At 41.8% G+C, this 27,765-nt stretch overlaps 1 protein-coding gene across 1 annotated transcript in view; it reads right to left on the bottom strand.

Moving 5' to 3' along the window:
* KPNA3 (karyopherin subunit alpha 3) overlaps positions 1 to 22,212 on the bottom strand; it is a 47,521-nt gene extending 25,309 nt beyond the window's left edge. The window contains exons 1-2 of the mRNA XM_014868836.2: positions 21,959 to 22,212; positions 2,564 to 2,608 (exon numbers count right to left, since the gene is read on the bottom strand). Coding sequence (XP_014724322.1) covers positions 2,564 to 2,608; positions 21,959 to 22,036 — 123 coding nt within the window. The 5' untranslated portion in view covers positions 22,037 to 22,212. The remainder of the gene's footprint in view (positions 1 to 2,563; positions 2,609 to 21,958) is intronic.
* Between the last annotated feature and the right edge of the window lie 5,553 nt (positions 22,213 to 27,765).

The raw sequence follows: 27,765 nt of genomic DNA, 5'->3' as shown, positions 1-27,765 counted from the left end.
TACACTCAATTTGTTTCTTTTCTTCAAAGCCAGGTGCACATGCAGCATCTGGGTAGCTGGGATGAAGAGAAGACATCTCTTTCCTTTGAAGAGGCACTGGTAGATTACCAAGGTCATGCCAAAAATTCCATGATTTTGGCATACTCATGCTAGAGCAGCAGTATTAACTGTAAAGACTGAAGCAATGATATTACAACTTATCCTTTCCACTGCTGGAACTTGATAAAACGTATCCCTTTACCATTTCAATCTCAATTCTGTACCAGAAGCAATGGTACAGAATCTCATCTGCTACAGAGTTCCCACAGCAAACCAGCTGCCCACCAGCAGCAGTTGAATTGACACATGCTGAATTTATTATTAAAGCAGATTTTTTCTGGTCTCTGCAGCAAAGATGTTTAACTAACACTCCAGAAGAACACCAATACCTGCATTTAAGAGTGCTGCAGCTGCTGTTCATTCTTGATTTACAGTCTGACCTACATCAAATGCTCAGGCTTCTCCTCTAAATGTGTAACTGATCTTTGCATGTGCAGTTTTCAGTGAGAAGCCACTGGCAGCTCACAGGCTTCCTCCTCATTTTCATTCACATATTACTGCTGGATTTCTTCCACACAGGACAATCCCTTCCCTTAAGTGTCTGACTTGCTCCCCACCATGCTTCTGTAATAAACTGGCCTTGAAAGTGTGACCTGTTACGAAAACCAATTATAAGAATTAATTTAAAATTAAAAGTCTCACTTTGCATTGCAAAGTTCTCTTCAAAGATTGCACTGGGATGCTCACATTCCATCTCAATTTAATGAGATGTATAAGGATATGCTGCATTAGTTAAGCCATCTTTACAGGTTTGCTTTGCTAGCAGGCACAGGCTGCCCAAGTGCTATGAATGACTCTTCCCAGTACAGATTTCACAGTTATACAGTGAGTTTTACACCAGGTCTAAACAAAGAGGGCCTCTAACATGTCAGCATAAACTTCCATTGCTGATCATTTGCCAGTCATCTGGGTCAAATCAGATTTCTTTGACTAATTATTACAGTCTCAGGATGAATCTTAGAAATATTTACTGTTTATCTTGTAATGAGACAGAAGTTTTTCTGTAAGACCTGAAAAAACACAGTCCCTTTTTCCAAGAGGAACAGAAGGATTCCAGGAAAACACTAGCACAAGATTTTTTGGTAGCTCCTACACAATCAGGTGGTAAGTGCAGACAAAATTTCTCAAAAACAAGTCAAGCTGATTTCTATCAACATAGTTTCTATTTACAAACTGTTCACTTTGATTTTAGCAAGAATTTTGTCTTCTCAGTTTTCAAATAATGAAAAAAAAAAAAAAAGAGTTTGATGGGTGTGCAGTCTTAAGCATGCACCACTCAAACTGTCAAGGATTCAACTGGTAAACTGGAGATAAGTATCAAATGGGAGACCAAAAGGAGCTTGGGCTATACTGAGAATATTCAAACCAAACACTTATCAGGTCATTAATGAAAATAATACAATGTACAGGTTATACCAAGAGAAGGCTGGAGAGGCCCTGAAACATATTGGGGAATGGAATGGGAAAGTATGGAAAAAGCATGTGTAATTCAGAAGACAGAAGTCAAATGTAAAAAAAAAATAAAATCTGCATTTATTAAACTATGCAAACAAAACAACTACATCTGCATTGTGGTACTCTAAGAAGTGTACAAAGCATGCACAGAGTGTGTGCCTATGAACATACTTAACATGAAGAGGAATACTGTGTTAGAATATGTTTTTCACTATTCCATTTAAAACTCAGCTGCAGCCTTCATCCTTTCAGATTTCCACACCTTCAAAAATTTATATCTGAGAAGCAGCAACAAGTCAAATCTAGGAAAGAGAACATTCAAGAAAAGGGTAAAGAACTGAAGGTGTCTCAACAGGATAAAGCTAAAGGGGCCAGTAGAAGTCCTCAAATACCCTGAAGGCACCCCAAAAGTAAATCAAAGTTTACCCTTTCTCTTAGCTTGTAAAACATCCTTCAGGAGCAAGTCTTTGAGATGCCTAGAAAGGCTGTTGGAAGAATTATGAAAGACAAGGGTGTAATAAATGCTCTAATTAGGCAGAGCAGTAAACTAGATCAGCTCTCATATTCATGATCTACCCAGCCATACTGACATTTACCCAATATAGCCCCAAATTAACTTCCTTTACAGGAAGGAAGCAGCACGGAAACAATTTTCAGGAAACAAAATAAATTAACAACCTCAGTTTCTAAAGGCTAAAACTCTCCTTTTTCCCATTCAGAGATTTTAAACATTTGAACAGCTGACAGCTCCACTGCAATAACTGGTACAGAAACTGAATATGGATTACTTCCAAGTGATACAGTGGAGTAAAGCTGTCCTGTTCTGTTATACTGAGCTTCACAAATTGGAGAAGAAAAATAAATTAGAATCAACAGTTAGTATTTAACAAATTTACACCTTTTCTATGTAAGTTTGGGGCTATAAAACAAAGCTTATGGAAAAATATTTAGTTAAGACACTAGAGCACTGTTAAGCAAAACAACACAGTTGATAAACAAAATCACTCACCTTCCGCAATTCAATTGTAACTTCATTTCTGTGTCTTCTCATAGTCTGTAAATAAAAAAAAAGGTATGTCAAGAAAGTAGTATTCTGTTTTGTAATCAGCTGTTGCTAGGTAAAAAGTACAGTTATTAATCTAAAGACATGGATAATTGTGCATCATTTATAACTCAAGCTTTCGTAGGAGGATGCACATGTGTTTTGTGATGTTTCACTTGGGTTGGTTTTTTTGGTTTGGTTGTTTTTTTCTCTTTTTCTTTTTTTTCCTTTTAATTATACACCTTACAGAAAGCTTTGTCATAAACCACAAGAAGTATCCCAAAGGTACAAAATATCAACTTCCCCATGGAGTTTTACTAGAATGATTCTCCAGGTGTTTTCACTGAAATGACTCTCCAGGTGTTTATATGTGCAGACCAAAGGCAGCAGTAAATCCAAGTGAGACAATGGCATATTGTCATATAATCACATTCACAACCTAAACACATAAACAGTACCAGTTCTCTGGCCAAAATCAATCATCGCTGACAGAAGATAACTGAGCTCAATGCAACACGACCAATTAGGTCTGTGGAAAAAGGAAACAAAGTAATACAGTGGTACTGAGTCCCCTTAGGATCTATAGCCTAAATACTGCGAAGGAAAACGAGCCCAAAAGCATCTCAGCTCCTTAAAGATACTGGGTACTCAGAACACATTCTTCTTAGATAAGAGAGACCAGAAGATTGAAAAAGAATTTTAGCCTGCTGAAGGCAGTTTCCCTAGGTTTCACGCAACTATCAGTGGCAAAGACATGTACCATCAGAATGCAATTCAAAGGAGAACAGCACTGGATGACTGCTGGCAGTCCTGCAAGATCACCCACACTAACTAAAATTAGCCTTTTAAAATACTTTCTATGTCCTATCCTTGCTACTGACCTTCACTGCCACTATCATGTTCCTTTTGAGTTAGGGCAAATAACTCCCTGAGCAAAACCAGTGAAGACCAGCAGTATACAGTAAACACCAGCACTCCACATCAGCCATGTAAGAAAATACCAAACATGCTAAAGATGAAACAGAGGTAGAAAAAATGAACAGATTTCATACCATGACTATATACAGGATGTAACTACAATAGTTTCACTGTTCTCAGCGAGCTTGCACAGCAGCGCCACGGGCAGGGATGCCACTCACTACATCTCGAACAGTGCTGGGGATGGGGCATCAAGCAGCTTCTCTGGACAACCTGTGCCTCACCACTCCCTCAGTAAAGAATTTCTTCCCGACATCTAATCTAAACCTACTCTCTTTCAGTTTGTCCCTTCTTCTGTCACTATCTGCCCATATTAAAACCCCTCTCTCCCTCCTTTTTATAAACCCCCTTAAGGTACTGGAAGGCTGCAACGAGGTCTCCCTGAAGCTGTCTCATCTCCATTCTGAAATTCATTACCTTGGGTTCACTTGAGAGTAAGGAAGGTTTGTCTTTCTGCCCACTGCTCGATTAACCAGCTCACTCGTGTAAACATGGACAAAATTCTCCTTTTACAGGGTTGAACTCTACTACTTTAAAGAAAGCAAGTCCTCATTACAGTTAAGAGGACACCAGCACTATAGCACCTACCAGAACTGCATGCATTTCCCCCTCTCATCATTTTGGTAAAGCATTTGATACTTGTGACCATCTGAGCCTGCTGCAACAGCTCAGTAAGGACTGGATAGCTGGGGAATGGGAGGGCATCAGGTAGGTTCATTTGTCTGAACAAATGAAGAACCCAAGAAGCCATCACTTCTACCTGCAACTAGCAAGACCAGTAATTCAAATTTTTTGTTCTATTACAACTTTATATTTGAATAATCTAAATAACTGTGTCAAATTTAAGGACACCACATAGACTGAAGTTTTTCAACACTTCTTCCCCATGACAGTTGCCTTCCAGTACTAAAGCGGGACACAAGACAGCTGGAAAGGGACTTTTTATCAGACCATGGAGTGACAGGACAAGGGGGAACAGCCTTCAACTGAAAGAGGGCAAGTTTAGACTAGATATTAGGAGAAATTCTTTGCTGTGAGGGTGGGAAGGCATTGGCACCAGCTTCCCAGAGAAGTCGTGAATGTTCCAACCTCGGAATTGCTCAAAACCAAATTTGGATGAGGCTTTGAGCAGCCTAGTCTTGTGCAAGGTATCCTTGCCCACGGTGGGAGGGTTGGAACTACATCTCCAAGGCTCCTTTCCACTCACATCATTCTATGATTCTGTAACTCTGCATTTCAATAAAAAATGTAGTCAAACCATGCCGTAAAGTCTCCTTTTCTTGATCATTCTGTGTTCTAGACACCAAAACTCTTTACTGAACTTTTCACTAGAAACACCATCCCACCTTCCCTTAAAACCTCATCTTTTATTCCTACTTAAATTTTAAGGCATATCCTATCAGTCAACTCGAGTATCCACAAGAATTTTCCTCTCCAAAATCCAATACTGTATGTGCCAAATTTGAAGTCTCGGTGATTTAACTGATGCAAGGCACAATTTACTTTTAGATTTTACACAATTTACCTACCTACAATTTACTCATTTTTCTATGCAAGAATACTCTAGAACACCGATACTGAATAGAAAAATCAGACTAGAGCTGAAGTTCTTTAGAAGACAATTTTAACATTTATCTACCACTCTTCTGGAAGCAGCGCAGATTTAAGGAACACTATATGTTGTGCCCAACAGTTCAGCAGCTTGATATTTTTGGCTTAGAAGAAACCCAAATACAGTGCAGTCCCAGGCAAGACATTACTACTCATTTCATCAATTTACTCTAAAACCTTCTTTAACAATACTTTGACTAAAGACAGCTACTCAGTCAGCCATCCATAAAGTCTCTACTGGGAAGACTCCAATCTTCTTTCTAAGGGCAAATAATTCACTCAGATTTTCCATTAGGATTTTTTCTTTGTTTCATACTTCCATTACTTCAGCCTCTCTGATCCTACCCTATTATAATTCTGACTCAATATTTTTTTACTCTTTTTCTTGTTGTTTATCAAGCTGATCTTCAAAATATTTCACTACTCCAATGCGGTTTTCACATTTAATCACATCTTTTAATTCACATCTTTTCTTTATTTAGAGAGCTACCACTCTTTAGAAAGATCCATAAAAAAGGTTATCACCTCTGCAGATATTTTTGCTGACCAGTACCATAGATTTTCTGAGCTCTAATACTCTTAAAGCAATCTCCATATTACCTGGGTTTTATCCTTTCAGCTGTTGTTTTGTTCATTTTAAACTTACTATGAGTGTTTTATCTTTTAAAGCAGCTCTGGTACATTTTCTTTTTACTTTCCTCCTTTAAAAGGCAGAACAGGCAGTACTCACCACCAAGTCCAGTGAGGCCTTTCCATTCACAGAGCAAGTAGGTTGATAACTGGGATCTCTCTTAACTCCATGGAGCAATGAGTGTTATCTGCCCCCCACTACACTAAGGGCTCCCAGCCTTACAGAGTCTCCTGCTAGCATAGCATCTTTAAAAAAATCTGTTTGTCAGGGTCATCAGGATCACCAAGAACCAGTGATACAATGTTGGGACTAGAATCTCCCTACAAGCACATGGGACTGAAGCTCCCAAAGAGCCTGTGGTGCATTCATGGCAGTTGGTTGCCATGGCTGGATCATGATCAGTGCTCCTTGCTTGAAGTCTGCTGACAGTATTTCTAACCCAACACTTTGTGTCCCTGATACATGAGATAACCACTGCATATCAATGTGTTTGAGACCATGAATTCCACTTAATTCATACTTGTCAATTGTGGCAATTATAGACTGTACAAGAAAAACACGTGAATGTACTTTACACTGGCTTGATTACCTAATTTTATTCATGCTGCTTACTGAGGATTTCTCCAGACTGTTGCCCAGCTTGTTTCTCCTCTTCACCATTTGAGCTGATACACTAGTGACAGACTGCTCTATGGAAAGACTCTGAATGTCCACAATTTAGTCATCCTTGCCTTGAAAGACCTAAAACATGCTTCAACTTCATCCTGCATACTCTTGCTGAACTTTCGGAAGCTTTATTGTAAAACTTGCAGACCTAAAGGCACAATTTCCAGTCTTATCTGGTGGGGTGAGGTGGGAAGAGTAGGACGGGATAGATTGATAAAGTCCAGATTTTATTCCCCAAAACCAGACCCAAATGATTCAGATAATTCTTTGTCCTGATTTGGCATTTCTTGAGAGGAAAGTATTTAAAGCTTGTGTTTCAGATGAACCATTTTAGAAATACAGCAGGTTATCAGCACCTTCCTACAGACTCAGAAGAGACACACATAATGCAATAGCATATAAAAGAAGCAGTCTTAAGTACCACTGCTAGCCTCCCTTCAAGGAATCATTACCACTGTAAGCAGAATAAAACACTTTTACACAACCTGCAAGACCCAGCATGTAGGGAACTGATATGCATTTACAATGGATTTAGAGGCTAGCAGAAAGGCTAAACATTTTCCCCAGCTAATAAAACAGAACTCAGATAAAACAGAGAGAAGAGACACAATTATTCTGCAACTTAATCCAGGATTCATTCCCAGTTTCTAGGCTGGGAGGACATCTGCTGAAGTCTTAGAGATACCACACCAGTTGAAGCTGATCGAGAGGTTACCTATGGATCTAATACAGGGTTTGACATCTACAGCTTCTGACTATGATCACATCTCAGCATAATGTGCTCAAACAAGTAACTTCATGGAACACTGAAACAGCACATCTCAACACTAACACCCAAGCCAAGGCTGAAGTGTTTCACTGAATAAAAAAATAAAATCTCCAAATCTCAGTCAGGGAAAACACGGCACAGGCAAAATCCTACAAACACAAACATTATGATAGCTGCAGCATCTGACCCTGAGGACACTCCTAAGCACAAGGTATTAATGCACCATGCACTAAGAGCAAACAGTAAAAATAAGTAACTACCAGTCAGCATTAAGAAATAAGAACACAACACTCATCAAGCTGTGCTACAACGTTACATCTCAATTGTTATATTTGACTCAAGGCAAACTTAAGTTCATAAGGCTTTTGTAACAAGAGATTTCTTCCCCCCAGTTCACCATATGTAAGGAACAATTATTTACCAGTATGTTTGACAGGCTGACATAACCACAGTAATGTGCCAAGTACAGTAAGTCTTGTAACAAGTCAAAAGTAGATGCTGAGTAGTATTTCTAATTTCAAGTTCCTCAACATTTTGTTATTTTTTAAAATAAAGCATAAAAACCCCCAAAAGATCTGCAAGATGTTGTTAGATAAATCGGTGTTTCACTTCTACCCTGAATTTCTGAATATTCTTCCAAAGTCAGATAAAAACAGTTACCTATGAACAATCTCTCCTTATCACCTTCCACTTGAAGGAAAAATAATACCTAGTTCCCTCAAGTCTGAAATTAATTTCATATGCCAAAGAAGAAAATCACTGCATGTATTAGAGCTGCTGTGTTAAGGGCTGCAAGGGAACTTGGTTTCACTGTGATACAGAACATAAAAATGCTAAGCTGACAAAAGGCAAGAGATTTAAGAGACACTAGACCTTGGGGAAAAAAAAGAGGAAAAGAATGCCATAGTCCCTGTAAAACTGCCTCAGACACACTCAATGGACACAGAAGGAACACAGAATACAGCTATCCTCATTAGATCAGTGTTTCAGATCTCTCAACAAGAGTGGTATCTCTCTCAACAAGATGACAAGAAACTCAAAAGTTCAGTTTCAGCCACCCGAGGCGAAGGGAAAATGTCTTCCTTATTTTTCAGTTGATACTTGTTTTATGACAGAACATAAAACTGCATCAAACTCTTGATATCAAAAAGCAATGGCCTCTGAAATTCTGAATTATCAGTCTAAGCTGTACTGCCAGCACATTCAAAGAATTATTTTTCAATGACCAAATATTTGGGAACTTTTACTGAACCACACATGCCGCACAAGTACCATTCATGAAACTGCGTATGAGGGTGCACAGGATGCTCATTATGTGTTAAAGAGCCAATACAACTCCTGTCACACTGCCACTTGGTGCCTTACCACGAGCCATGGATACCTTTCTGGAATGAAGAAGGATTACTTTGAAGTGTTAAATAACATTGAGATTCTGTGGAGGTAAGTCTAACAAGCTTTTCGAGCCTTTTAATATAAAAAACATTTAACTGCGTAGTATCTAAAACTTGAAACAGCAACCCATATAGTTTCTGTAGACGAAAAAAAAAATAAGAAAAAAATTCAAGTAACCCCAAAATCAATCAGCTGTACTCGTACATAAGAACAAGATGACATTTTTCAAAATCCTCTGTAGCAAATACATAAAGTGTTGTACCAGAGTGCGATGGAACAAAAACCAAACCTTACTATAGTTATACAAGCCTGCAGGAAAAAAACAAAAAACCAAAAAAACCCAAGCTAATCCAAAAGGATAAAAATCACACCTTAGACAAAGCAGTCAGAATAGGCCTCCATTTATGAAAGAATGTTTTAAAACAATGTTACCAGTTTAAGCAAGCTCAGTCTCATCCACAATTATATATCAGAACTAGTCTTTGGGTTTTTGTTAATTTTAAGTTTCTACTTCATTTTACTTCAATCTTAGTTGGTTATCAACACTTTGAAGTCCCTTAAGTATATCACTTTTGGAATCACAGAATTCTGGACACTTGGTAAGATTACTTCATCCCCAGTTACCGTAAAAATCAGCAAATCAAAACTATTTAAATGTGTGGGTGATACAATTGGTCAGAAGGTCAGGTCACTACATTTCATTTTGTATGCTAAAATACAGAATCCTTAAGCAAAATTTAAAATTATGTTTCATGTACTGGGTGCTTAATAATGTACATTCTCTGCACAGAAAAAATAATCAAATGCTGCAACAGTAAGTGGTATGAATTTTAATAATTTTAACTACTTTTAGCTATACCAATTGTGTCAGAAGGAAGATTAAAGCATAACCAGCATTTAACAACTACAAATCTACCTACCATTGTAACAACAAGATAGGGAGCTCAGCGTGGTGCTCATCCTGAGCATCCACCTCATTACATGGGATACTTCAGCAGTGTCAACTTTTAATCAACACATTTAGACCACTTCCATTACAACTTGGGCAAGCAAGTCCACAAACCATCAGAAATGAAGAGGCAGGAAACAGATGTTTTTATCCAGGCAGCAAGTCAATACTGCCAGCTGCCCCACAACCAGCTAGCTGCCTACCCCCACTCTCCTGCAGGCCAGCCAGCAAATACCAGCCTCAAGCTAGGCCATGGAAGTGGGAAAGCCAGGATCATCTTGACAAGATGAACACCACAGCCCAATGTCAGCTTTGGCTATTCTGTGGATACAAAAGTTATGTTTCCAGGAACTCTAGTAAGATGTGCGTTTCATTCCTTTGAAAATTCAGCTATTAAATGGAAGAGAACAAATTCACTGACCAATTCTAATTTCTCTGAATCTACAAACATCATTAAATTCTTTATATCTGCTTTTGCCTCTCAACATTACAGAAACAGGTCTCAGAAAATCAGAAGTTATATGCTTAGAGGAAAGAGCTACCCTGAACACATACCTGGGTTAGTAAAGCAGCTTGATTAAACATACAAGATGCCCAAATAGCTCAGCGTTTGCAAGTCAATTCTAGACTACTCCCACCTGCCTAACTGAAAGAAAAAAAACTGGCCCAGTTCCAACAGCTGGACTGGACTTAACTACTGCCTTCTGTCTTGCATATCATATCCTTGAGTAGAATTTATATGCTTCACAACACAGGTGCGGGTGCAAGACATTAAAAGGTGATGTTTGTATTGATGAAGTAAACGTTGTTCTTCCCTAGAAACTGCTTTACTGATCTATTTTCCCTATTCCTTCCGTGACACCTCTTAATAAGTATGAAATACTGTAATGTACATGAAAATGCAGAAGCCTCAGGAGCCAGGCTGGTTTGGAGCAGAAAAAATCCCCATCAAAATGCTTCTTTGTATACAATTGATGATTAAGATTGTCAGCTGCCTATCTTTCTTTAATATCAGAATGTCTATGTGCCTAATTTGCATAGGCATATAATTAAAGTTGAGGCTTAAACTGATGATATTGTTCTGCTTGTTCTGATAACAGCTGGCTTCAGATAAAAACAAAGACAAAGAAGACTGACAGGAGGTGACACTGCTGTTCTACCTGTTCACACTTTCAAAGTCCATATTCCTTACTCCAAGAATTGCAAGTATATCACAATACAGGAGAGAAGAATTCTGGGACTGCATCATGATGATCTAAATGTAACTATTTAAGCACAACTGGAGGAATTAAAAACAGCGATGCTCTGGACACCAATACCATCTAGTTCTTTTGGACATACAAAAAGATTTGACATCCATGCCAAAGTAAAGCAAATGTTTGGTCCAAATTAACCCTTCTAGCTATGTTTATGCCCTTATTTACAAGTATCATGGATTATTACCCATCTTTTTTCCCTAGTGTATGTTCTAGGCAGACGCTTCTCCCCCAAGCCCAATTTTGAGACTCATCTAAATACCAAGCGCTCCTACATAAAGCTCCAAATTGTCCTTCTAAGAAAAAAAAAGGGATTTTTCCCCGGTTGTGTAGACTACAAAGTTAGAACAACGTCACTTCTGGCTTTGTTATCATAGCTCCACATTAAACTATGCTGACCCAGTTAAAAATGCAGGCAGGGGGCATTGATTCCACAGTACAAGCAACAGATTTACCAAAGCAGCCAAACAAACTTAAAAAGTTGTCTGTACCTCGATCTGATACTCCATGACAGTTTTATTTAAATTGATTACTATTTGACTTAAAAGGAATTTGCTCCTCTTTTAGGTAAACAGTCTATTATTTTGCAAAAGATATTAAAACTTAGTTGAGACTCCCTGTGTGCTGTAGGACCATTATATTTTAAAGCTTCCTTTTGGCTTGTAATATTTAACATAGTACGCAGTACATTAAGAGCAGAGTGCAGTATTTATGCTACTGTTTTTTATGCCATGATTTGTCTGGGACCTATGTTCCTCAGGGTTAAAAAAGGCCACTAAAAGAAAACTAGTTCTTTTACAGTTGGAGCTGCCACACTTTTTTTTAAAATTCTCAGTTTGGGGCCCCTGAAATTAAGCCTAGCTGCCTTTTGTTAACTAGTCTGTGGCAAGATAACTCAAGTATCTGAACCTGGCTAGCCTCAGCAAACTGGATGAATGAAAGATCAACCCTAACTCTTTTACTTAGCGGTGGGTAATGACTCACTGAAGTCAGACTCTCATGGCAATATGGAAAGCCACAAACCTCCAATTATTACCGCTCATGATGCTGACTCACTTGAAAGCCCTGTGGAAGCAGACAGAGCTGCCCATCCACATTGTCTGCTTCTACTGCCCCAAAAGATCCTGGAAGAAAAGCAATTACTATGTTTATTTCTTACCAACTCATTTGTAAGGTTATCCTTTGAGGTCCTGATACCCTCTCTGCAGCTGTTCAACCTCCATACTGAGCTACTACCAGCAAAGAAGCAAGAAGTGAGCACTCATGTTTCCCTTCCCATATACCAATTATCCAGTTTACAATCACGAACCGATCAAACAACCCTCAGGAAACTGGACTTGAAGTTAGTTGGTTGCATTCACCACAAACTGCACCAATATTGAAGGACATGAAGCAGTCTGGAATACAATGAACATGTTATCTGCTGGTTTGATATAGAATAAAAGAGCTGGAATTCTCTATTCAACATCAAAACTCAAGGAAGGAATACAAAACCTAGTCGATTTCCAGTTACTATTGTTGTGCGAATCAAGAACGTTACATTCCTGTCAGAAGTTGTACAGCTTTTCCATTCAGATGTAGATCTTAACACCATTAATCACACCTTTACTGATATCAGACCAAAAACCACAACGAACCTATGTGGGTTTCACCTGAAAGCAAAATCAAGTTTCCAGTTAATTCAACAGCATCCCTAGAGAAACTCATCACTGTGCAACAGCTGGTCTGCACAAACCAACAGGCAGGCAGCAAGGATCACCAACAAATTCCAAGTACTGCTTTTGAGTGGTGATCCTAACTTGGAAAGGAACCTCTCCACAGGATGTCACAAAAAGCAGCGGCAATGCAGTCACTTGCCATCTCCGTTTTGACAAGGCCCACCCTGAAAAACTTAACTGTGGTGCTTGGTCATTTATACTGCAGCCCAAAATAAACTGATGGATACCTGTATCAAGTTTTTCTTCTCCTGCTGTATCTTTTGGAAAGAGAAGGGCATACTGAATTTCACAAAGATGCCAGCTCTGCATTATCTGAACATTGTAATACACCAAATAAACACCAAGAATAGTGGAAACCAAGATAGTCTAATTACAAGTGGTTCGTATTCATACTTTTTTATAACTTAGAAGATTAAGGCTCCTTGATACATTAAATAGGTACAAAGATTTGAGATTTGGTACTTCTATGTTACAGGAATCTGCTTTTGCAAATACACAAACTTCTGAAAAGGTAATTAGTTATTTTCCTATATTGCATGAGCAGTGTAGTAAACGCTTTAGAGTTTCCTGGAAAGAGAAGCTTAACCTGTCCTTGAGGGAGAACAAATGAAGTACCTACACAACTCCTTGATCTTGCCCAAGACATGACACACCCTTTGTCCTCTCCTAAAGTTTCTAAGCAAGCATTCCTCCCCATCCCTTTATTGAGCAGGGAAAGCAACAGACCTGTCTAGTCAAGCGGAAAATGCGACTGCCTCCACAAAAGACAAGGAGGCCTTTTTCCCTCCCACAGTGCAGAAGAGTAGAAGAGTCTGAAGAAGAGTCTAGAAGACCAATTCAGGTACAGTTTCATTTTTTTACTAATAGATTTTAGCAGAAACTAAACCCACCATCTCATACCATATTTCACAGACAAAATACCATATTTGCTTATGTACAGACATCAAAGCAGCAGAGCGAAATTAGGACCTTTCATGGTAACTAGGTGCAAACAACTCACTAAAATTTTGATCTTCAGATCCAGGTAAAGATTTAAACGCTTTCAAATGTAAAAACTTAGATGAAATTGCAGATAACCACTTTAAAGAAATTCATTATAAAATTAAGTGTTTGGTCAGAAAGGCTTCACAGATTTATGGGGCAAATGCCACAAGACCAGAGATTCTCAAGCTTGCCAAATATTTATACTAGTTTCCCTTAGGAAGGAAAAGAAAAGAAAACATACGAGACTAAATACTAGCCTGATGCCTTCTTGTGCAATCCGTATTTGAATAAAATACTCCCTTTTCAGATACTTAAACAGTCTTCAACTGTAATATCAAAGTACCTCAGATGATCACTCCATGAATACATGATATATTTATAAGCACCTCCCTGTGAAGTGGGGAAAGAAGTTTTGTTATTCCATCTATAAAATGGGAAAATAATTGCAACTTGTATACACTCACAAGGTACCATGTAAAAAAACCCAAGAAACCAAGTCCCTAGAGAGCTAGGCCATATTCAACCACAGCAAACTTTTTTTGGTAATAATATTACATGGCTCAAATGAAATCAGGTTTCTTTTGCTGTTTTTTGAAAGATATAATCAAAAGGCAAAAAAAAGATTAAATATGGGCTAGCTGCCTAATTAAATCTATGAAGAGTTCATTCTGCTCAAGATGCAAGAGAAAACAACAAACCCAGCTGACAACGCAGGAAGAATATGGAGCATTGGGAAGTACAAAATACACTCTAGCAACATCCCACAATCTTATGAACCTTGTCAGCTGCCCTTTTGATTTAATCATTTCAGTATCCTGAATTCTAGATGCTTCTACCTCACTTTTTAATGTGACAGAAACACAGAATCAGTGTGCTTCCATTACTTGAACATTTTGGGTATTATACTTCTCTGCTTGTGGATTCCTTCAGTTTCTCGATATTCTAATTTATACATCCTTCCATAAAAAAAGGTGCTGCCACATTGATTGCACATGTCAGTGCTCCTTTAATGCCTCTTTTTGTCTGGAAGGTTGCTCCTCAGTGCTGTTTGATCAGTGCTATGAACACTATGGATTCTTCTTGCACACCTGGTGAACTGTGGTTAACAGGATCCTGATGAATCGCAGCAGGGTTCTCATTTCAGGACCCTCTCATGATATAGAAAGCCTTCTGTATCTGGCTGAAAGTCAGATTTTTATTGCAGAGAAGTCACTGTCACTGATTTTGCATCTAACATTACACATGCATGAAAAGAAGTGAGAGGCCCTGATGCCAAAAAGCTGCATGCAAACAGTATCTGCTAGTTAGGGTGACTTCAGTTACCTGAGCAAGACACATCATCCCTCTGCAGAATTTCATCAATCTTCTTACACTGCAATTGACTAAGAAAACACAAGGATCAGGACTCCAAGAACTTCAAACCTGAAATCTGACACTGCAACTGGTCAGGAATCCCCTACTGCACCTGTGAAAACCTGGGCACAAGCCACCCTAGCACCCATGAGACTGACAACGTTCTCCCCATACAGAAGAACTATGTTCCACATCAGCAAGTTTGCAGCAGGGCTTGAAAACTCAATAAAACACATCTCCATCAAGGCTTACAAGTCTTGATGGAAGGAAGCTCTTTCTCCAAACTGATTTTGCGAATCACTTACTCTATCACCACCTCCAGAGTCCACCTGTTACTGAATCTGACAAAGGTTAAGAATGCCCAAGAAGAGGTCCTCAGCTGATGAGACATGACAGAGTATGAGGGAAATGAGTAATTCAGTAACAGGTGTTTGAATGAAGAAGATACAAATTTGTCTCCTGTTCTACAGACACTAGTACATTATATATTCCTATTTTGTACTTGCTGTACTTTTTAAATACACACAAAATCAAGTTTAAAGCTGACTGCAAAATTTGCTTAGCTGAGAAAGGAGACAAGTGCCAGGTGACCCAGAGGAGCCTCCCCAGTAGACTTAATGACGTTAATCTGATTGTGAAGGGATAACAATCCAACAGTTAAATACCACTAGACAAGATATACCTTCTCCCCTTCACACTGACCTCTTTGAGCCACCACTGGTCTTCTCCAGATGTGAAGGGCTGGCTCAGGAAGCTAAGGGAGCAGAAAATTAAAGAAACATGAAGAGCTTTGCAACTAGTTCACTCCAAGGCACAGACAGTTCTGATGTAGGACTAACTTTTTGGGAAAAACCAATGCTTTTGACTACTGACATCAAATTTTGTGAAATGGAACACAAAGCCCAGTTTCTGCTACTATATTAGTAATCAGGAATGTCAATTCAGTATCAGAGTTTCCCACAACAGGTATTTTGGAAACAACTGACAGATTCTGTTCTTGGAAAAGATAGAGGTTTTGGCTTTCTTTTTCAAATCAGATCAGTTGACAATTTGTCTTTACTACCTGATGACACAACCCATTATTTACTCATTCATTGCCTCCTCTAGCCTGTTATAAATTAGATGCCTCATTCCACTTCTAATCCCACAACAAATACAAACCTGATCAGTTACTCGTAGGTGGTGCATCCTCATAACTGTCGTCTTTTCATATAGCACAGTTTTAGAGGGCAAAGCATCCTGCTTGGTTATGTGCTGGAACTGTACAATTGTAAAAGCCTCAAAGAACTTATGTAAAAAACAGTTAAAGAGCTCTTTAAAACTAGACTGTTACACTGCTACCAGCTGTGACCAGACTTCAATATTCTACAAATTAAAAATCAATTCTTTCATAAAAGAAGCTTTAGAGATACCAGTGCCACTGCTGTGGTATTAGAAATACACAAGAATGAAGAAAAACACATTCTGTAATTACAGGAAGATTACCAGAGGCTTGGTATATCACAACAGCAAACAGCAATAATTGGGCCTCAATATAGCAAGCACGGATCCCAATCAGCTTATGAAGATTATGTTCATCATAAGATACCATCTCCAAATTGCATTCTCCACAGGTATTTTGGAAATAAACAATGATTTCCTAATGTATCTGTGTATTTAAATCTTTTAAAATGCAATGCATTCAATTGATTTTGAACCTCAAGGAAAACACTACACAGTACATCTAAATGGAATTATTAGGTGTTTGTTTTCTGCCAAGAATCACGAACATTTCACAGTGTTGTGCTATTTACCTGCAGACTAAGGCTTGGAAAATTCTGCAGCAATAGCAACCAAAGAGGCTTCCCACTTCTGTACCTTACTTCCTACCTACTTGCAATTCCTTCCAAGGTACAAACATGTACACTTGTATTCTCCCAAGAGAATATATACTGGGTTTGAAGCGTAATAAAGAAGCAGAAGGAGTTAAAAACTCTACATGAGAGTACTGGATCTTGTATAACATCTCGTTCCCAACAGGAAGTTACCTGACACCTATGTTTTCACTTTACTTACTGAGACTTAACAAGCCAGTGAACCTTTAAAAGACAGCAGGTCCATAGTACCTTAAACCTACCTAAACCAACTGTTAAACCTTTACTCTCTTCTGATACCCTTTCCTGCGTCAAACTGAAAAGCAGAGAGCTGATCAATCAGTATTGTGAAATCTTGAAAGAACTGCATTGGTACAAAGTAGCTGGGAGTAACAGGATTTCTGGGACCGCTACAAGGCTTACTTGTTTCATGAAGCCCTAGAGGGGAGTACAGGGAGACACCAAAAACTCTATTTGGTGCACAGAACAGCACCCAGAAAGGAGCTGGTAGCAGCATATCTGCTTATTCACTAACACTGTGCAAGTATGGAACCTCCACTACAAAAAGCCTTTGACGCTTGACAGGAACGTGGCTTCACGTCAACCTGTACCTTTTCCCAGATGCCCAGAGACTGCACAGATTTGGCCTCCTCAGAACAATGTTCCTCTGCTTGAAAAAAAATTCATGGCAACATGATAGAAAAATGGGACTGAACTCGAGCATCCTCAAAAACTAAATCCCCACTGTTATCAACACAGGAGCGGTAAATACACAATCTGCCAGAGCTGGTGATGGAGATCTGGGCTAAGCCCACTTTCTTTCTCTGCCTCGTTTGAGGAGAGGATCCTGAAGGTACAGAATAAAAACGTATCCTTCAAAGTTCCGGATCTCAAAGGTGATAGAGACTTAAAGATGACACAACTGCCTGTAACTGCGAAAAAGACATCAGTGACCAGACTTCTAAAACTAAAAATCAAATAGAGCATGAAAGATGACAGAGTGGTTATACTTTCTTTTGATAAATGGCCCTCAACAAATTTCAGAACAATAACGCTACAGCCTAACCAACAGAAGATCAAGGACTTGTCTTCTTTTGACTTATAACTAAGGGTATGGCAAGCACACAAAAAGGAAATGTTAATCCCAGTCATTGAAGTGTTTTTACATAAAGTTATTCAGTTTATAACACTAACTCCTTTCTAGGCTTTGGGTTTCTTTCTCTGGTTGGTTTTCTTTTAAATGAGTGCAAACAGAGTTTTAATTTAGTATGCACTTTGCTAATTACATGACCACACTGTCTCATTATATCACACACAAAAAACACCAGCAAGTCATGCAGACAGCCCTCCAAATTGTAACACCTCTGCTCATCAAGACTTTTTCCTCAGTTTTAGTCAGGGATGCTGACTAATCCTGACAAAAAGAAATGGACTGATTGTTTGATCCATCACCTTAAATAACAGAATTGTGAGTCAACAAATGGGTGCCTGCTATTGTAATGAAGAATAAGCTACACTTCTAATCCAAGACATTGAAGGAGTAAGTAAGGCTAAGAAAGATGTTACTAAGCAAAGAATAAAGCTAAAGAACTGCAAAAATCAGAAGGCTCAAATTAGGTTTTCTAAAAGCCAGGCTAGCTTAGATATCAATATAAACAAATAAACACAGTTACAATGGGTGTCACAAATTAAGTGATTGCAACTGTTTAATTTTGTCCTGTAAAGCCTAAGCTGTACTGGAATAATCAGTGCTGGATATTTAGGAAGAAAAAAAAAATCGCTGAGACTTAAAACTCATGTCCATAATCAACACAGGAAAGCCTTCTCATTTCATGCATAACAATTCAAAAACCTCTATCACATCTCAGGAGAACACACATTTCAGAAGGCTGTGAGAAGAGAACTGGCAGTTGTTTGTCCAGATGAAGCCAGGATCCTTACTGATCAGTTCTGCAGGTCGAGCTTAACTTTGTCTGCTGCTAATCACATGTCAGTACCTATAAAAATAAAAAATCCCACTAATAAAAGAAAGAACTCATATTAAGTGAAGAATACTTAAGTTTCTGGCATTTGATTTTGCTATTACCCCTTTTGAGGGCTAAATATTTTTTGGAATATTAATATCCCAAAATGAGAATTCCAGTTTAACATCAACAAGTCTACCTCCCTAAAAGAGGAAGACAACAATGTCAACTTCCACCCAAACCTGAAACTAGAAAAAGGAGAATGAACCTGTGCAAGTCAAAGATTCAGAAGCTTTGATTTCTGCTCAACAAATCTGTTCCTTTGCTCTTAGAAAAGCACAATGAGAAGCTGTACGGGGTACCCAACAAAATCTAAAAGTACTTACTCATCTTTTGTTTCCCTTAAAGTTGCATTAAGAAAAAGCAAAGACAATTATATGGCCCAGCAAACCCAGTAATAAAATATGAGTTACCTACAAATTAAAGGAGTAAGTATTTTGGTCTGCCAGAAGAGTCTGTACCCAGAGGGGATCAATAGTAACTCACAAGTATTTAATAGCAGTCAAAGGAAGATTACTAAAGAATGTGTTCAAAGGCAATGAATGTTTCCAGGCAGAAGGTGACTCAAGCGCCACTGTTTTCAAACTGAAGCTGAAACTGTACAGCTTTGAATATTTTAAATTTTCCAGAGGATATAATCTAGATACCAGACCATGACTTATTATGCCATCATTCTAAACCTTTAATTTCTCTTTGGTGGAATTTGACAAAATGAGAAGATGTAGATCAATGCCAATGAAAGCACTGATGCCTCCTGATTTCCAAAGCTGAGTACAGAAAATTGGAGGCAAGACCTCTATGTAAAACTCTTCATTGCAGTACAAGGAGAAAACCAAGTGTATTTAATTGCTGACAGTTGAGAATTAGATATATTTGATTTAGAAAACAAATACTTTGTGAAGAGCCAGTAACTTTCACTACACAGAGAATCTGTGCAATCAGCACGTCAGTCTATGTATGAGTTCCTCAAGAGAGGCACAGTAACTAATGGCAATTATATAGCTCTGTTGTGCTCACCCAATCTCCGCTCTAAACTCAACTTACATTGTTTTACTTTTAGAGGCTTAAGTTAGATAAAGTTTACTCCAGAAGGGTACTTCCAACATGAACTTTTAAATACCCAGATCAGAAAAGAGTCAAAAAGGAGGTTTAGTTGAAAATCTCTGATATTTAATACAAATTAAGTTGTTTTGAAAGACACTGAAACACTTCCAATCTTTCAAAGTCCTTTAAGTGAACGTAAATTTCATTTTAGCATATCTCCATGGGTATACAACTTTAAAATACCTCTGCATTCTATCTATTTGTTAGTGCAAAGTAAGTATGTTACCTAGATTTTAACTCTTTTCAAAAGCATATATGAGAGCTTTAACCACATTACCATTACTGGAGCTCTGCACTAGTCTTAGGCTCAGCCACAGAAAGGAAATCAGTCAGCACACTGGAAGACAACCCTAGGGATATACTTCTGTGTAATAGCAAATACACTACTTCAAAATAATTACTCCCCTTCAGGGGGAAATGAGAGCCAAGCTACCTTAGCTCGTCTGGCAGAAGTAATCTCAGCAAAGCTTAGGCAGTCCATTCCCTCCTTCCGACCCATGGAGGCAGATATTCAATTCCCCTAGTCCTGGGCATGCTATAATATAAGCAAGCGTGGATGACAGATCAGCTCACACTAGGCATGAACATACCTAACCTTTCCCTGTTTAGAGCTCTGATGGATTCAGGCCAGTGACTGAGAAAGCAGCAACAAAGCTGGTAACCAATACGGAGAGATGAGACAAGGACAAAATGAATGAGGAGCAGCAGGAAGAGCCTCACTGGATGAGAAGGGGAAAGAGAAATGCACCACGCCCCCCTCCTTACCCTGAGAAGCAACTGCTAAACAGAAGGATGGGCAATTTTTAGTTACTTTCTAACATCTACTAATGTTAGCCAGAAGTGTTGAAGCTATCATACTCCATACACGCAATATTTTCTGTGAGAAAGATTCACTGTTGCAGATTTAAATAAAAACTAAAGATTACTTTACAGTGTGAATGTCATCTTAAAGACACTGCTGCTGCTAAGCCTGACCTGCATGAAATTGTCTCCACCCAAACAATAGCAGCAGAAGTGTGAATTGTGCTAAAATACAGAATGTGCTTTCAGAGGACTAAAATTCCAGTCTACTGATCACAAAAGTTAAGTGATAAAATCAAAAGAAGCACGGAAAACACCCTCAGGTGAAGTCAAAGTAATCTGACACACATTTAGGTTTTCACTCTAGCGAATCCTAAGCCGATTTCAATCCTAGCCTGATTTCAGAGCTCCCTCCCCCTTCCTTTTCCTATTAGAGAAACTTAAACACGAGATTTGGGATTTCCTCTTTCAATTGCGAGTAGAGCTGAAGATGCATCCAATAATGACACAGATTAGAAGACCTCTGGAACATATCTAGGGAATAAGCTACCAAAAACCCTGAAACTCTCGAATTCGGGGGAGTAAACTACTACCCGAGCACCGCACTCCTCCCTCATTTAGATGGAGACGCCTAGCACACCATTACTGATGTGCCTACCAGCATTTGAAAATAAAATATAAAAAATGAAAAGAAAAAATGGGTTGATACACGGTAAGACAGGGAACAAAACGGGGCAGCACAGCACACTGTAACAAGGCTCACCGGAGCGTGGGAGCGGTCCCCGGTACCAGCACAGGCCTCCGTGTGCGACAGGGGCACCGCGGGGCGAGGGCAGGGCAGCCCCGAGCCCCGGCGGAAGGGCCGCCACCGCCCCGGGGGCGGCACAAAAGGCGGCCGGCACCATTGTCCGAAGCCCCATCCGAGTCCCGGGCCCGGGAAAGGCGGCAGGACGGGGAGACCGCCGGGGCGTGAGCGGGGAGCGCCGCGGGAGGAGAAGGTGCCGCATCCCGCCGGCCCTGCCCGGGCCCCGGCGAGTCGGGCAGGCGGCGGAGGGGCCCGCGGGCGGCCCGGCCGCGCCAACCCTTCCCCCCGCGCCGCCGCCTCCGCCCCCCGCCGGCCGCGCCCGCCCGCATGACGGCGAAGAAAAAAACCCCCCTCGGGCGCTCCCCCCGCCGCCTCCTCCCGCCGCGAGCGCGGCCCGGCCCGGCCCCTCCTCTGGCGGCCGCCGGCGGAGGCTGGGCCCGGCCGGGGCCCCGCCGGCCCCACACGCACCTCCGCGTCGCGGCCCTTGTTCTTGAAGCTCTTGATGCGGTGGCTCTCCAGGCCGGTGGCGGCGGCGTTCTCGGCCATGGCGGCTCCCGGCGGCTCCTGCGAGGCAGCTCCGGCGGCTCCCGGCGGCGGCTCGCGCGAGGGGCGGAGGGAAGCGGGACGCGCTCCGTGACGAGCGCGAGGGGGGGAAAACGGGCGGGGAGGGGGGGGGAGAGCCGCTGGCGCGCGCGCGCGCACCGTTGCTGAGTGACTGGGAGAGGGGTGGGAGGGCGGGGAACGGGGGGCGCGAGCGCACGTGACGCGCAGGGCGGGCGGACACCGTCCAATCGCGACGCGGCATCCCGGCTCTGGTCCCGTCTCTGCCCCGCCCCGATCCCGCCCCGCCCCGCATGGCATTCTGGGGTGTGTAGTCCTTGGGACGGCGGCTCCGCACGTGGAGCAGCGGCTCGGCCGCGGGGTTCCAGCTCGACGCTGGGCGCTCTGCGGCTCCGGGAGAACAGAGGGCCTCACGGTGCTGTGCATGCAGAATAGGTCTGGTTGGAAGGGACTGCAGTGGGACATCTGGTTCAATCTCCCTGCTCAAGGAGGGCGAGCCTATTGCACGTGGTGTGGGATTGTGTCCAAAAAGTTCTTGATATCTTCAAGAAAGGAAATTCCACAGTCTCCTCTCTGGGCAAACTGTTCCAGTGTGTGGTCACTCACACAGTAAAAAAACTTTTTCTCATATTCAGGTGTAACTTCTTGTGCATCAGTGTCTTCCTGTTGCCTCTTGTCCTATTGCTCAGAACCACTGACAAGAGCCTGGCTCCATCCTCTTGGCAACCTCCCTTCACTTACTCATAGGCACTGATGAGATCTCTCAGTCGTGCCTTCTCAAGGCTGAACAGGCCCAGCTCCCTCAGCCTTTCCTTATAGGAGAGATGCTCCAGTCCCTTAATCATCTCTGTATCCCTCCCCTGGACCTGCTGGAGGAGCTCCCTGTATATCTCGTGCTGAGGAGCCAGGACTGGACACAGCACTCCAGATGTGGCCTCAGCAGGGATTCCAGGATTCCATTGGTCTTGTTAGCTGTGGGTTTGTTCCCCCCAAATGCGCTCTGGGGTGACCCCACTGGCACAGCTCGTGCACAGTGTCCTCAGGCAGCTCTGCCAGCCAAGGCTGTGTCCCGGGTCTGCTCTGCACCTCCCTCTGCTCCTCGTGACTGCACTAAGGTTGCTGTGTGCTGCCTGGGAAACGCTACACAACAAGCACATAAGAAATCCAGGTGTTTTGGGAAGCCTCAAGTCTCCTTTGGTGAGTGAGTCTGCCATGCAAGCAAACCCTGCCTGGAAAAAGCAAATCCAGCGCTTTGCCAACACATCCCTCATACCACACGTGCACGTGGCAGCTGGAGCCCTGTCCCTGGTGTAACACAGAGCACAAAGGGGCTCTGCCAGCCATACAAATTGTTCCCAAAGTTATCGCACCACGACTGCCCATGTGCAGCTCTGGGAGTGTTTGGACAGACTGCAGACAGACCCAGCACCTCCAGACTGATGGCAGCTTGGGCACAGCAGTGTGGGTCAAATACAGTGCCCTGAAGTCACACCTGGAATTTCTGTGGTAGAAAAGCGGATATATGTGGGTGATGTAGTTGTAGACAGTGGTAAGCAGGGATCTAACACCTTGCATAGAGCAGAGTATTATCCAAGAAAAACAAACCCCCAAAATAATGAAAACATGTAACATTCAAATATAGCTGATCTTATACCACATCAGGTTCTGCAACAGATCCTTATAGCTATATATAAATTTTTCACAGACCTCTTTCAGAGTCTCTCCCTCTAATTGACAGCTCAGCTTTTTATTTGCCTTCTCCCAACTTTGGATCATTCAAGTGACTGTAACTTGTACCTCACAGCTCTGGCAAAACAAGGATTGCAGCCTGATGGAGATGAGTAAAAATCTGGAAGACTAATGCTCTTCCTCACCCTCATTGAGCTGCGTGCCAAATGTTCTTATCTGATGGATCAATATAGCATTTCAATCTCTCTCGTTTCCAAGTAGTTTTGACTCCCAATACATTTTCCTCTGTGCCTTTTCCCAACAGCTTTATCTGTGCATGCTGCACCATTGTTGCTAGGAGTGGAAGAGGAGTGAGAAGCAGGCAAAGCAAAAAAGGCACAACTGGTGTGGCCAGCGTTTGTCAGAGATGGCTTCTAGGTTCTGTCACTTACATAGGAAAGGAAAATTTGAAAGAAAATTGTCTAAAGCTGTCCAGCTGTCTTCAGGAGAGCTCCTATAGCAGATTCAGCAGCAGAGAACTTTGTTTTACCCCTTCCCACCCCAGGGAAGGTGGCTGCAGCTGCCAGCTGTGGCTGACTCAGGCCTGGTAAGGACAGTGCAGCAATGCTGATATGATCCCTGCTCGGCAGGATCTGCTCTCCTCTGGGAGAATTGGTCACCTTTACCATGAACAAAAGATTATTATTCAGCACCACTCAGCGTAAACTGAGAGGTAAAAGGAAAACTTGCAACTAAATAATCAAGTGTCTCCAGGCTGGGATAACTCGATTTACCAATCCATACATTTATACTCATTCCACTAGATAGGATTTACTTTTTTTTTTTTCTTTCCTGTTTCTTCCTTGATATAAGCCCTTCAGAGTTGCTATTGTGCATTTCATTAGTCCTAGTAGACACTCAGGAATTGAACACCTCTTAGACAGAGCTACATGGAAGTTTACTTGGCTTTACTGCCTGAAAAAAGCTTTGTGGTGGAGCTCTTGACTTGGTAATTGAAGTTACATGTACTCAGAGAACACATTTTGATGCAGTCAAGCAAATACTACTTTTAACAGTCATTACTAAAATATAAGAAATTAGTACTTTGCTACTTTGAAAACAGAACAAACCATGTAGATCTGGGTGGCCATTCTTCATCACCATGAATTTCATATCAATATGTTCTTGTTGCCAAGACCTGCCAGGTATGTGTCAGGGCCATGAGCACCTTTAAAGGACTCACTGACCCTGAGCAGCCTCCCTGTGCTCCATTTCCATCCTTTGCTGCAGTGGTGCTACAGTGGTGCCAATCTCATGCTCCACTGCAGCCCTGGCCCAAATGTGGGCGCTGGGTGTCCTGGCTGGGAGGTAGGAAAGGGTTAGGGCCACCAAGGGCTGGCTGTGAGTGCCTTCAGCACCCTGACAACATAAACCCTGTAGCTTTAAGAGCTATGAGAAGGAAAGATCTTTCACAATTCAAAGATATGGGACAACAAGAACTTTTAAGGTGTCCCATTACTGGACAGAGTTGAGTAGTGCTTGTTTCTGGGATGACCTGTTGGCTCCAGCAAAACTGGATCAGCCCAATGAATATTGCTATATTTTGGGAAGAGCTTGTGGTCACCTCAGGAGTCCACCTGCAGTGTCAGAGTCAGAGGCCACTCACCCTGTGGTTGCCAGCCACTTGCTCTTTTGCAGCCAGCGATTTTGTCAATAGAGCTGCAAGAAAACCAGTGTGTAAAAGAAATGTAATGAACCTGAGTCATATTCTTGCTGGCAATCCCTTCAAGAAAGATTGGGGAGGTTTAGGTGCACTGATTGAAGATGCAGTCCCACCCTGCTAATGGGTGCTAGAAGGCAAGGCAGGAGAAACTAATAAAACATGTCAGCTCCTCAGTCTCTGATCACAGCCATGAGCAGCTGAAGCCAAGACCTTTGGGGTGGAGGAGGTATGGATACCTCCCCAGCAGAGGAGTGGGATGGCTGGCAAGGTGGGATTGTCTTGAAACACTGCTGCTCACTTGGCTACAAGCCACACACCAAGAACGATCTGTAAAATCGTGCAACTTGTAATCACAGAAAGGTACAAGGATTGCTGCTGAAGTTTAAGCTGTTACCTAAAGCACCCATGGGTCTCGTGCCTTGCTTGCCCACCTCAGAATGGGATACCCGAGCACCTGTGACCTGGGATGCAGAAGCTGTAACCACATGTCACCCCTGTAGGCCCTCTGTGGCTGTCCCATACACACAGCTCTCTGGCAACTGGCTGAGCAGCGTCCCCTTGGGTGTTCCTCTCTTGCAAAAAGGGATGAGTAATGCATGCAGTAAATGAAAGCTATGCCTCTGACACTCATTTTCCCTTAAGGTACATGTATTGTTTTGGTGAGACCATTAATGTGTGTTTGCAGTTCCCTCCAACGTTGAGGTAAAAAATTTGTCTTCATAGGAAAAGAGTTATGTTCTTACCTCATTGCAGCAATGGCTTAGTAATGACAGTGAGCTAAATCCTGGTAGACACTCCAGTTTGTCAAAAGCTGACAACAAATGCCTTGTGAGCTAAGAGGTAATGCACACATGAGATAGATCCACTGAAGACAAGCCCATGGTAAGTTGCTGTGTAGAAAGATCCACAACCCCCAGGTCAGGAAATCCCTAAGCTGAAAACAGTTGAAACACTGAGGAAGTATTGGGGGGAGCATCACTTTTTTTCTTGTTCTTATGCTTTTCTTAATACATCCATTTACTGGTGACTCTTGGAGATGCAACAGTCTTACTGAATTCTTATTCAGACATGCTTTGGTCTGACCCACAATAGTTCTTATATTCACAGTAGAAAATTAGTGCTCAGTGAACAATGTCAGTGTGAATTTGACACCGAAGTAGTCCCGGAGTACAGTGTGGTCCTCCAGTTTCAAAGCAGCAGGTTATGGGTATCACCTGGTTGTCCTGTTGCTGCTTTGTCCCTTCTCTGGCCACCCACCCTGGAGGCAGCTTACCTTGTGCCAGACTCCAGTCTAGGGTGAAAACAGCTGCTTTTTTGGAGGAAAACTCCAGCCGTAGGTTTGGATGATACATGCAAGGAAACACTCTCTGGCTACAGTAGGGCTGTGCATCTCATGTCTGATGTTATTTCCCAGTCTTTCAACAGTGTCTCAGCAAACCTGGCAATCTGGAAGTCTCTTCTCTGCAGCAGAGCACCTTATCCCACTGTGGACACACACATTTAGAGAGCTAGGAAATTCAGCTTGGCAATTTCTTTCAGGCCTGGATTTCTCCTGTCTCTCAGGTCCATTCCCAGGCTGACAAGCTGACTACAGCTTCAGTTAAGGGAGGCAGTCCCCCGGAGTGATAACTTGGTGAAAAACAGAAAAGAAGTCATAACAAAGATTAACACCTGGTGTCTTTCCCACGGGACATCCGGACATGCTGTCCCAAGAGATGTTTGTCCCAATTGTCCAATGAACTACTGTCCTGTCCTAGCTGCACGTAACACACTTTAAATACGGGCTGTCTGTACAATAAAGTTGGCCTTTTTTCCCCAAAAGGAGTCCGTGTGTGTTACTGTCTTTTCTCTCTCTTTGCAGCGCGGTAACCACATCCCACTACCCATAGGCAGCATGGTCAATGGCACCTTGCAAAAAACAAGCAGCTCCAGTGGGCTCTCAGGAGCTGTGCAGGCTGCTAAAGGGCTCAGGGGAATGAGAGCCCTCCTCAGTATCTCTGTGCCATGACCAGTCCCAGAGAGCTGCCCTTTATGGAAAAAGTCACTTCTGGGAGCAACACAAAGCGCTGGTGAGGGAGCTGGCATGAGGCTGGCTTTGGGAGAACCAGTGAACAGCTCAGGGTCAGGATTTACAAATGCCTCATTATCTGCAGATGAGGAACAGAAGCATTGAGGGAGCAGCTGGATAGTCTGCCTGCATTTTCAGAATCTGGGGGACATTGTTAGTGAAGGAGGAACCGTGAAACCTCTGGTTATTCATAGGTTCTCTGTGGTCTGTCTGAGCCAAGTTGCTGGCTCAGCATCTTTGTTCATGCTTTTTAAC

The sequence above is a fragment of the Sturnus vulgaris genome, chromosome 2 (genome assembly GCF_052056855.1).
Source record: "Sturnus vulgaris isolate bStuVul1 chromosome 2, bStuVul1.hap1, whole genome shotgun sequence".
In the NCBI taxonomy this organism is placed as follows: Eukaryota; Metazoa; Chordata; class Aves; order Passeriformes; family Sturnidae; genus Sturnus; species Sturnus vulgaris.
Note: the sequence above shows the minus strand (reverse complement) of the source record. Positions and strands in the feature narration are given on the sequence as shown.